Source organism: Salmo salar, chromosome ssa19 (assembly GCF_905237065.1).
Source record: "Salmo salar chromosome ssa19, Ssal_v3.1, whole genome shotgun sequence".
NCBI lineage: Eukaryota > Metazoa > Chordata > Actinopteri > Salmoniformes > Salmonidae > Salmo > Salmo salar.
Genome location: NC_059460.1, coordinates 1,475,705 through 1,488,019, shown reverse-complemented (window position 1 = coordinate 1,488,019; position 12,315 = coordinate 1,475,705). Strand labels below are relative to the sequence as shown.

Here is a 12,315-nt window from a genome sequence, read left to right as displayed (position 1 = left end):
CAAGTATACATTAATTTAAGTTGGTCTGCAAATAGCAGGGAGAAATGGAAACAATTGATTCAATCAAGTCAACATAGAAAGGAGAATATTCAAGAATACCTCAGATTATTGGCTTAACAGAGGACAATTGCCCTTAAAAAGTTTAACTTTAAAGCAACCATTTACAGAAAAAGGCAAAGCCTTGATTCAAGACTCCACAGTCTGACTTGAAGAGCCACCAATTACATAAAATTCATATCGGCATAATATTACATCCAACAGTGAATCTAACTTTTGTTAGAATCAAGACTGTCTTTGTGATTGTGTGTATGTGCAGGGATTGTTCCCTTTCAGCATGAGTCTTTTCATTTTTAGGAGAGTGGTACGTGATGTCTTACAGTGTGCTACTCTCCAGTTTCAAATCCAGCCTCATCTTCTGCTTTTCCATCACTGTCTCCAGCTCTGTGGCCTTCTTGGCGTCCTGGGAGAACAGCATTTCAATCAGGTCCAAGTTATGGTAGGTGAAAACATGGAAAGACGACACAACAGGGACATGATGGATTTAAAACTCAGAACTGTGTGCAGCTGGAGTAAAATTTGGAAAATGCATTAGTTTTATACGTATGATGATGCTGAGGCACACTGCAATCATCATATAATTAGTAATCATATAGGATCTATATGGCAGTCATCAGATTGCCATATAGATCCAATTGAGTGGGTTGAGTCACTGATGTGATCTTCCTGTCTGGGTTTGGCACCCCCCTCGGGTTCGTGCCGTGGGGGAGATCTTCGTGGGCTATTGGTGGTTTGAAGATATCCCTCTAGTGGTGTGGGGGGCTGTGCTTTGGCAAGGTGCTTAGGGTTATATCCTGCTTGGTTGGCCCTGTCTGGGGATATTATCGGACTGGGGACCACAGTGTCTCCTGACCATTCCTGCCTCAGCCTCCAGTATTGATGCTGCAATAGTTTGTGTCAGGGGGGCTAGGGTCAGTCTGTTATATCTGGAGTATTTCTCCTCTCTTATCTGGTGTCCTGTGTGAATTTAAGTATGCTCCCTCTAATTCTCTCCCTCCCCTCCCGGAGGACCTGAGTCCTGGGACCATGCCTCAGGACTACCTGGCCTGATGACTCCTTGCTGACCCCAGTCCACTTGGCCGTGCTGCTGCTCCAGTTAACTGTTCTGCCTGCGGCTATGGAACCCTGACCTGTTCACCGGACGTGCTACCTTGTCCCAGACCTGCTATCTCTAACTCTGAATGCTCGGTTATGAAAAGCCAACTGACATTTACACCTGAAGTGCTGACCTGCAGCACCCTCTATTATTTGACCCTGCTGGTCATCTATGAACGTTTCAACATCTTGGCCATGTACTGTTATAATCTCAACCCAACACAGCCAGAAGAGCACTGCCACCCCTCAAAGCCTGGTTCCTTTCTAAGTTTCTTCCTAGGTTCCTGCCTTTCTAGGGAGTTTTCCTAGCCACCGTGCATCTACATCTGCATTGCTTGCTGTTTGGGGTTTTAGGCTGGGTTTCTGTATAGCACTTTGTGACATCGGCTGATGTAAAAAAGGCTTTATTGATTTGATTGATTGAATGCCCCCGTGCACAAAGCGAGGTCTATACAGAAATGGTTTGTCGAGATTGGTGTGGAAGAACTTGACTGGCTTGCAAAAGAGCCCTGACCTCAACCCCATTGAACACCTTTGGGATGAATTGGAACGCTGACTGCGAGCCAGGCATAATTGCCCAACATCAGTGCCCGACCTCACTAATGCTCTTGTGGCTGAATGGAAGCAAGTCCCCACAGCAATGTTCCAACATCTAGTGGAAAGCCATCCAAGAAGAGTGGATGCTGTTGTAGCAGCAAAGGGGGGGACCAACTCCATATTTCACGCCCATGAGTTTAGAATGAGATGTTTGACGAGCAGGTGTCCACATACTTTTGGTCGTGTAATGTATAATGTGCATTATAGGCTGATCAGTACCTCCAACAGTGCTTTCTGCACAGTGAGCTGGCTGTACACTCTGGCACCCTCGTCTGGTAGAACTTCTCGTAGGTCCTCCTTGTTCAGAGAGAAGAGCAGGGCTCCTGTCAGCTTTCCCAGTAACGTCACCGTCCTGAGGGGGAGATGCACACAGGTGGTCAGTCACTTGCCTCAGTCTTTACTCTTCATTTATTTATCCTATTCAATCATCTGTGAACAACTGAGTCATCTCTGTGTAAGAACTAGAAAGATCCATTGAGTACTCAATCCAGGTCTTGAGGACTATTCCAGGTTCAACAATTGATTCGGTAGAAAGTAAATGAATATTGGTATATTGCGACAAATGCCTATGAACTGATTAGTAAACAATACATGTAACGAAATCCTGGAGTTACTATAAGTCCACAAAGTCAGTGATACACAGGGAGACCCCAAATTACCTCAACTAACCTGTACCCCCGCACACTGACTCGGTACCGGTACCCCTGTATATAGCCTCTTTATTGTTACCTTTTACTTTAGTTTATTAGGTAAATATTTTCTCAACTCTTCTTGAACTGCACTGTTGGTTAAGGGCTTGTAAGTAAGCATTTCACGGTAAAGTCTATACTTGTGTTCGGTGCATGTAACAAAGTTTGATTTGATTTGACCAGAATAGGTCCCTGATTGGAATAGGATGAGTATGGAGTTTAGGGTTTGTGGGGGTCACGTCAAACTCACATCTCACTGAAGCCCTTCCCCCTGAGCCACTCCTCCACCTGCTCGGGGGGTGAGCGGTAGTCCAGGGGGACCGAGGTGTCCGAGGAACGAGGGATGACCAGGGGCCTGTTTAGGCTGGCCTTCCCGTTGGTCAGTCTCTGGAGGAGCTCGTCATTCACCATCATGACTGAAGAGAGGGAGAGGTTTTACTATATGTTGTCTACAGTATGGTGTCTATCTGGTTTATCTTGTTAAAACGGAGCAGACATAACAGCTGAAAGCACTGTCTGTCGTTCTCTCCTGTTTTTATGTCTTTCACACACAGAGGGAACAGACAACCACTTTCCACTCTCTGGAGCCTCCCTCACACACACTTGCATGTACACACATACACATTCACACGACAGAGAAAAGACAAAGCGTCTCTGTATAGTGCAGCGCCTGAGTCGCTCCTCTGACACAGTGCACAAATATAAAGCCTCTCAGTATAGTGTGATACCTTTGTCTGTGTCATCTCCGGCTGGAATGTATTGGTTGTATGATGGTGGAGGAGGGTGGTGGTGGTGGGCTGAGGGGCTTGGGGTCAAGGAGCTAGGGTTCAAGGCTGGAGGGCTCGGAGGACTGTGAGTCATGGTCAGGGCAGGCGAGACTGGAGGCTGGCCCGGAGCAGAGGGAAAAGGAAAGAGGCGTGAACAACATTGATATTAACTCAATGAAAGGACTACCAGTATGTGGGCGTGAGTAAAGGAATGGGCATGGATTGGCGTGTGTGTGCATGCGTGTGTTACATTGGTGTGTTACCTTTGGTGGTCTCATGGTGACAGGGCTTTCTATGTGAGACACTGGCTCCAGGATGTTGAAGGGGACAAAGCCGACCTCGTTGAAGCGATTACGACACTTCCACCAGCGTTTGGACGACTCCACCACCTGACACAGAAAACGAGAGGAGCCAATGTTTATACAGAGAACAATTAAGGAAGAATGAAACAAGTGATCGATTTAATCGTGTGGTGTTGCCAACTCACAATTTTCTATTTCTAGCAGTGAAAGTTGTTGCCAAGGTAAGAGCCAGTATGTACAGTATGCCCAGAATCTGGCAAGGACAAAGTGTTCAGTACCTGTGCACCAATATTTGTTTACTAGGTTTTTTAAATTCTGGCATTACACCCTGATTAAGCAATAATGCTTGATTGAGGAGACATTTCTTGTTTTGGACTCTCTCTCTACCACACCTGCTGTCGCTAACTCTGAATGATCGGCTATGAAAAGCCAACTGACATCTACTCCTGAGGTGCTGACCTGTGGCACTCTACAACCACTGTGATTATTATTATTTGACCCTGCTGGTCATCTATGAACGTTTGAACATCTTGGCCATGTTCTGTTATAATCTCCACCCGGCACAGCCAGAAGAGGACTGGGCACCCCTCAGAGCCCGTTTCCTCTCTAGGTTTCTTCCTAGGTTCTGGCCTTTCTAGGGAGTTTTTCCTAGCCACCGTGCTTCTATATCTGCATTGCTTACTGTTTGGGGTTTCAGGCTGGGTTTCTGTATAGCACTTTGACATCGGCTGATGTAAAAAGGGCTTTATAAATAAATATGATTGATTGATTCTAAAGATGGATTTTGTACAGTATCACCAACATCACTGGATTGTGCACCAGATTTGGTCTTTATCAGCCGTGTGTCTTACCATTGAAAGAGAGCCCTGGAAACATGGCACATAGACTAGCTACCAGGCGTGTGTTTTTCAAGAATGTTCCTGCATAGTTCTGATTAATGTAACGTAATGACTTTTCAGATGTTTACCTCCAGTGTATCTCCCTGTTGTACTGACAGCTCACTGTTGTTGCGGGCCACAAAGTCATAGCTGCAGCTGTACATCCTCTCTCCCTCAGGGGGTAGGACACTGCCATACCTGAGAGGGAAAAAGTGAATGATTGATATTACTACAAAATAAAAGTAAACAATACGAAAATAGTTTTTTTTTTAAATCCAAAGGTGACTTAAAAACGTACAGTTCATCGCTCATAGGGGTGACTGGAGGTCCAACTGGCTGAGTAGGCTGCAGCTGAATTAGCAAAGAGAGGGGGGGGCATGGGGGGAGAGAGGGAGAGGATGATGTCAGGACAGTACAGAGCAAATTCATATGTTACTCACTTTGTAAACTCAATGTACATCTCATATTCCATACCTTTTGTTTTTCCCGCAAGGCTTCATGTTTGTGTTGTGACTCGACCGGATCCTCCCAAACCTGCCCATCTGCCCTGGAGGCCTCTGGCTTCCACCCGTCCAGGAACACAGGTGTGTACGGGGCCACGGGCCCTCTGAGCTGGGAACTTAGAGGAGAGAGAGTAAGAATATAACCAGTGTAGAACTTGACTGAGATGAGCCAAAATAAATAATGTCATCTCTCTCCACAGTACTGTACTATTTCAGTGGCACATGTTACTGGCTGACTAAATATTGACATCGTCATGTCATGCTGTCTCATCATGTCACGTTTTGCAAATGTCACAGTCTGCCGCAGTGTCAGGTCTATCACGTGAGACTATAGACTGCGACACTCAATATTTGGCCAGCAGCATACCACCCTGCATCCCACTGCTGGCTTGCTTCTAAAGCTAAACATGGTTGGTCCCTGGATGGGAGACCAGATGCTGCTGGAAGTGGTGTTGGAGGGCCAGTAGGAGGCAACTTTTCCTCTGGTCTAAAAAATATCCCATTACCCTGTGTAGGGTGCCGTCTTTCGGATGGGACGTGAAACGGGTGTCCTGACTCTCTGTGGTCATTAAAAGATCCCATGGCACTTTTCGTAAGAGTAGGGGTGTTAACCCCGGGGGCCTGGCTAAATTCCCAAACTGGCTCTCATACCATCATGGTCACCTAATCATCCCCAGCTTACAATTGGCTCATTCATCTGTAACTATTTCCCAGGTCGTTGCTGTAAATGAGAATGTTATTTTACTTACCTGGTAAAATAAGGGATAAATTAAAAATAGCCAAAAGTTCATTCATCATAAGGGTTCATAGGGGTCCAGGAGGCACAAAGCACTTAGTACCTACTGTGGTAGTGTCCAGTGGGGCCCAAGGGCCGTCCATAGCTGCCTCTCCTCTTCGGTCAGGTTGTCTTGAAGCAAGGATATGGCTGAGTTGGTCAGGGCAGGGCTGATCACTGAGGCTCCTAAAGCTGGGCCCCCAATAGTCCTCACCAGCTGGGGCCACACAGGAAAGAGATCACAGTTTAGATCAGGATCATTGGGAAGAAATGGGTTGACTGGAGAATTTGCAACAGTAGATTAATTATGAGGGGCAAGCTAGGCCTAATGAACTCTATGGTCCGGTTTTCACAGACACAGATTAAGCCTAGTCCTGGACTAATAATAATTCTCAATGGAGATTCTCCATTGAAAGCACTTCTCAATCCAGGAGTAGGCTTAATCTGTGTCCGAAAAACTGAACCTATAATATATTGTTCATCACTGACTGGTATAACCCACTATGACTGTTATTACATGTCATTATACACTCTGTGGCCAGTTTATTATGTACACCTAGTAATGGGTCAGATCCCCTTTGCCTCCAGAACAGCCTGAATTCTTCAGGGCATGAAAATGTTGCTCAATTGGTATCAAGGGATCTAACGTGTGGTGTGCCAAGAAACATTACCACACTACCTCAGCCCACTACCCCACACCATTACACCAAAGCCACCAGCCTGTACCGTTGACACCAGGTAGGATGGGGCCATGGACTCATACTGCCTACGCCAGCATGATGCAACAGGAACCGGGATTCGTCAGACCAGACAGTGTTTTTCCACTCATCAATTGTCCAGTGATGGCGTGCCCACTAGAGCCACTTCTTCTTGTTTTTAGCTGATCGGCATGGAGCCCAGTGTGGTCGTCTGCTACAATAGCCCATCCGTGACAAGGACCGACAAGTTGTGCGTTCCGAAATGCCACTCTGCACAACACTGTTTGTGGCCCGCCTGTTATCTTGCACGATTTTTTCCATTCTCCTTTGACCTCTCATCAACGAGCTGTTTTCGCCGACAGAACTGCCGCTGACTCTGTTCTGTTTTTTTCTCGCACCATTCTCTGTAAACCCTAGACACTGTCGTGCGTGAAAAGCCCAAGAGGCTGGCCGTTTCTGAAATACTGGAACTGACGCGCCTGGCACCAAAGATCATACCACGCTCAAAATCGCTTAATTCACTAGTTTTTCCCATTCTAACGTTCAATCGAACACTAACTGAATGCCTCAATGCCTTTCTGCCTGCTTTATATAGAAAGCCATGGGCACGTGACTCATTGTATGAGCGAACCATTTTTGTGAATGGGTGGTGTACCTAATAAATTGAGTATCAGCATAGAGAGAACCAAATGTTCTGAGTGAGCTGACCATGATAGCCAGGGTCAAGAGGGTCATGTGAGGTTTTACCCTCCCAGCCCTCTCAGCAGACGACACAATGCTACAGATAAGCAAGCCATCACACCTCTCTCTCGGTTTCTCCCTGTTTCCATGCAGGTGTGCCAGGTTGCCCATTTTTCCAACTCCTCCCTCTATTCCATCATGGAGTGATCCATAGTTTTATAGGCAGGCAGTTCTTACAGTGTGCCAACCAAGTCTGTGTAAACTGGCACACCTTAACAAGGTTATTTCCTATAAGTATCTTTACCATCTTTCATTAGTCTAAACTCTCATACTTAGCAGTCTTGTATCATATCTGGGTCAACATGTCTTCTTCTTATGAGTCTGTTTATGTGTATGCTAACAAAATGTGACCAAAGTTTCAATCTGTGATATCACACTGGGTGCACTGCCTTGTGCAAATATTGAACAGCCCTCAAAATATTTTTCCGGTAACGTTTTCCCCCGTGTTGAAAACCATTACAATTTTTCTACAAAATGCATACTTGCCTGTAGGCAGGCATACAGTGACTTCAGAAAGTATTCACTCCCATTGACTTTTTCCACATTTTGTGTTAAAGCCTAAATTTAAAATGGATTATGTTTAAATTGTCTGTCACTGGCCTACACACAATACACCATATTGTCAAAGTGGAATTCTGTTTTATGAAAATTGTACAAATTAATAAAAAATTCTAAGCTGAAATGTCTTGAGCCAATAAGTACTCATTCCTTTGTGGCAAGCCTAAATAAGTTTGGGAGTAAATTAACAAGATTTTTGTCTTGAATACAAAGTATTATGTTTGGGGCAAATCGAATATAAAACATTACAGAGTACCACGCTCCATATTTTCAAGCACAGTGGTGGCTGCATCATGTTATGGGTATACTTGGGCCTCCCGAGTGGCGCAGTGGTCTGCATCACAGTTGGTAGCTGTGCCACTAGAGATCCTGGTTCGAGTCCAGGCTCTGTCACAGCTGGCCACGACCGGGAGACCCTTGGGGCGGCACAAAATTGGCCCAGCGTTGTCCGGGTTAGGGGAGCGTTTGGCCAGCAGGGAGGTCCTTGTCCCATCGCGCTCTAGTGACTCCTGTGGCGGGCCGGGCGCATGCATGCTGACACGGTCGCCAGGTGTACGGTGTTTCCTCTGACACATTGGTGTGGCTCGCTTCTGGTTAAGCGGGCATTGTGTCAGTGCGGCTTGGTTGGGTTGTGTTTCGGAGGACACATGGCTCTCGACCTTTGCCTCTCCCGAGTCCATACGAGAGTTGCAGCGATGAGACAAGACTAACTACCAATTGGATACCACGAAATTCGGGAGAGAAAAAAAGGGGTAGAAAAAAACAATGTAAATACTTTTTTTATGGGTATACTTGTAATTGTTAAGGATTGGGGAGTTTATCTGGATAAAAAATAAACGGAATGGAGCTAAGCACAGGCAAAATCCTAGCGGAAAACCTGGTTCCAACAGAGATGAATTCACCTTTCAGTTTTAGGACAATAACCTAAAACCCAAGGCCAAATCTACACTGGAGTTATTTACCAAGAAGACAGTGAATGTACCCGAGTTACAGTTTTCACTTCAATCTACTTGAAAATTTATGGAAAATCTATGGAAAGCTCTTAGAGACTCACATCTGTAATTGTTCCCAAAAGTGTTTCTACAAAGTATTGACTCATGGGTGTCAATACTTGTGCAAATGAGATGCATTTCATTTTCAATACATTTGCAGAAATTTCTTAAAGCATGTTTCCACTTTGTCATGATGGGTTATTGTGTGTAGATAGGCGAGAGAAAAAAATCTATTTAATCAATTTTGAATTCAGGCTGTAACACAACAATGTGGAATAAGTCAAGGGGTATGAATACTTTCTGAAGTTACTGTACATGTATATCAATACACAAACTATATGTGGACAGACATACTAGACAGAGCATACACATAGCCTACGTACAATAGCCTAGTAAGTATGTAACAAGGAGTCAAAAATCAACATGACATTTCTAAACATACTCACGAATTTAGCTGTTAAATATAAGAATCACTCACCTATCTAATTTCATAATTGAGATGACATAAGGATACTAATGAAAAGAAAAAAAGTTACTTTTAAGATACTACTTTTGGTTCCCTCCTAGTTATAAAGATATAATCCTGTGTTGACAACAATAGCAACAGGTGTTGTCCCCATAGCTCTCTCCCTCTGTAGGCCTTTCCTAGCCAGAGAACAAGCAATGGGTATAAAGTTTATCATTGTTGACTCACCATATCCAGAGGTTTGAACACATGGTGGAGCAGCTCTTCTGAAGATGGGTTGGAGATGGAAGACTTGAGACGAGCCTGGAAAGGAATATGATGAGTACACTATCTAAACTGTTTTGTTGACATAGTACTGGCAATGTTTCGTTTACTCACCAGAAGACTGAAGCAGTATTTGAATTTTTGGAAGATATCCATGAATTCTACTACAGGTGGAGGGCAAGCTTTTGCAGTAAGCAAGTCCTCTATATTCAAGAGAAAAGGCAGGGGAAAAAATAAATGATCAGTGGATTTTAACTTTGAATAGCATCCTGAGTTGAACCAGTTCAGGAGGTCACTTGGCTAGCAAACATATTGTTGCTCATGTGAATCTTGAGCCCTATAGGGTTTGTGAGTAGCTTAGGACAAAACAAAAACAAATTCCTTATCCCTCTTACCCTCTGCTGTTTGCTTGGGACTTTTCTTATTTTTCTTCTTCGTCTGGCTTAAAACTGTGGCAGCCACTGCAGTCTGTTGTAGCTTTGCCATGAAGACCTCAATGTCAGCGAAACATTGATTAAGGATCCCCTAAAATTGAGACACATGTTAACCCTACTGTAAAATTGTGATTGAAACATATAATATTGAAATTGTAAAGTGCATGACAATATTATTACATACCACTTCTCTCTCAGCTCGTAGAAAAGAAATATCAGGCTGAGGTTGGCCACCGTTTACACCATTCGCTGTTGAGGACAGAAGAGAATATGCCTCGTATCCATTTCCATTCATTGCCTAGTTGGAATTTCCTGCATTCAGAATTCCTGCCCACTCTAACTCCCCACACACCTTCCCCAACACACACAATGTAATCTCTGTATTCCTGAGAATCTTTTACTTTAAATACCTCTGCCAGTGCCTAATTTCTCCCCCTCTCTCTCTCTCTCTTCCTCTCTCTTCCCCACTCTCCTCCTTTTAGCCAATTCGGTTCAAAGTATTTCATTGACATGGCAAACATTTAAATTGCCAGAGCATGCACAAACATTGGCTCTCAAACAAAAAGGATGGTTCCCATCTACATACCTCTGATTCCTGGGTAAGGTGGAGGGTTGAAAGGCGGGGGGTTGGGAGCATGTGGGATGGGGGGGGCTCGGAATTCCGTAGGGGTCCATCATTACTGCTTTAGTATTTTGGGGAAGAACAGGGTCTATCGGAGGAAGTCTGGAGGAAAAGGAGAGAGAGATTTTTTTTTAACCAGGGCACTCATACTGTATCATGCACCTTTCTACCATCAAGGGATAGTTTTTGTAAAGCAACTATGTAATTTGACTATATGGTTGGAATGCAGCGGATAAAACACAAATGAAGCTACTTCCAGCAAAGTCCTGCCACTATCATGAATATGATTCATGCAAAAAAATGCTTTTCCGAAGACTTAGGTCATGACTGTTGCTAATAGCAACCCTTGATTCAACACCATGGGTAACTCCCTTCAGTAAATGCATATGGAACTGTGACATATTTCATCTCCTTGGTAAATAAGGATTGACATATAGCGTCAAAGGCACCCACCACCTCCCTGTCACGGTTGTCGTTGGGGAAGGAGGACCAAAATGCAGCAGGTATGTGGTTGCTCATCTTGAACTTTTATTTGACTCAAAATGAACACCAAAATAACAAAACGAACTCACGATCAACTAACAGTCTTCTCAGGCTCACACACGCTAGACAAGAAACAATCTCCCACAAAACCTGACCAAACATGTCCTAAACATAGACTAAAATAAATAAAATTAAACACAATCCCGGAAGCACCTCAAGAATAACGAAAACCCCAAACAACAACAAAAAATCCCCCTAAACTAAAGGGAGGGAAGGGAGGGTGGCTGCCGTCACCGACGGCACTTGTGCTACACCCCCCCTCCCCAACCCACCTATGCAGGTGGTGGTTCAGGCTCCGGCCTATTGTCCTCCAGAGTGCCGACCGACCCGATCAGCCTCGGACCGTAGGCAGACTCCCCCTGCTCCGGATCATGGGCAGACCTCCTCCTCTCCACCCTGTATGCAGACTCATCAATTATACAGTTAATCAAAATTCCTTTTAAATTGTCAGGCTTACTCAGTTCAGGGTTGCTGCTAAACTCCCTTGGTTTTGGGTCATCGGCAGACTCTGGGCCGATGGGCCGCTCTGGCTGATTCTGGCCGATGGGCCGCTCTGGCTGATTCTGGCCGATGGGCCGCTCTGGCGTCTCCGGGCAGTCGGGCCGCTCTGGCGTCTCCGGGCAGTCGGGCCGCTCTGGCGTCTCCGGGCAGTCGGGCCGCTCTGGCGTCTCCGGGCAGTCGGGCCGCTCTGGCGTCTCCGGGCAGTCGGGCCGCTCTGGCGTCTCCGGACTGTCGGGCAGCTCTGGCGACCCCTGACTGGCGGGCAGCTCTGGCGACCCCTGACTGGCGGGCAGCTCTGGCGACCCCTGACTGGCGGGCAGCTCTGGCGACCCCTGACTGGCGGGCAGCTCTGGCGACCCCTGACTGGCGGGCAGCTCTGGCGACCCCTGACTGACGGGCAGCTCTGGCGACCCCTGACTGACGGGCAGCTCTGGCGACTCCTGACTGACGGGCAGCTCTGGCGACTCCTGACTGAGCCGACGCACTGCAAGCCTGGTGCGTGGTGCTGGTACTGGGGTTATCAGCCTGCGAACACGCACCTCCAGGCTAGTGCGGGGAGCGGGAACAGGACGAGTCGGACTGGGCTGACGCACTTGAAGCCTGGTGCGTGGTGCTGGTACTGGACGTGCCAGCCTGGGAACACGCACCTCCAGGCTAGTGCGGGGAGCAGGAACAGGACGAGTCGGACTGGGCTGACGCACTTCCGGGTCCGCACGAGAGACAGGAACTGGAAACCCAGGGCTATGGAGGCGCACAGGCGGTCTTGATCTTACCTCCTGCACAACCCGTCCTGACTGGATGGAACTAGTAGCCCTGTACGAGCGGGGTGCTAG

General features: G+C 46.3%; 1 protein-coding gene across 1 annotated transcript; it reads right to left on the bottom strand.

Annotated features, from left to right (window-relative positions):
* Positions 1 to 10,494, bottom strand: LOC106578277 (epidermal growth factor receptor kinase substrate 8-like protein 1). Its single transcript, XM_014156949.2, is given in 15 exon segments — positions 1 to 460; positions 1,969 to 2,101; positions 2,689 to 2,854; positions 3,167 to 3,323; positions 3,469 to 3,594; positions 4,475 to 4,583; positions 4,684 to 4,736; positions 4,860 to 5,004; positions 5,732 to 5,880; positions 9,347 to 9,421; positions 9,497 to 9,585; positions 9,778 to 9,907; positions 10,001 to 10,065; positions 10,403 to 10,466; positions 10,468 to 10,494. Coding segments are annotated over 15 exon segments (1,575 nt in total). The 3' UTR covers positions 1 to 373.
* Positions 10,495 to 12,315: the final 1,821 nt, after the last annotated feature.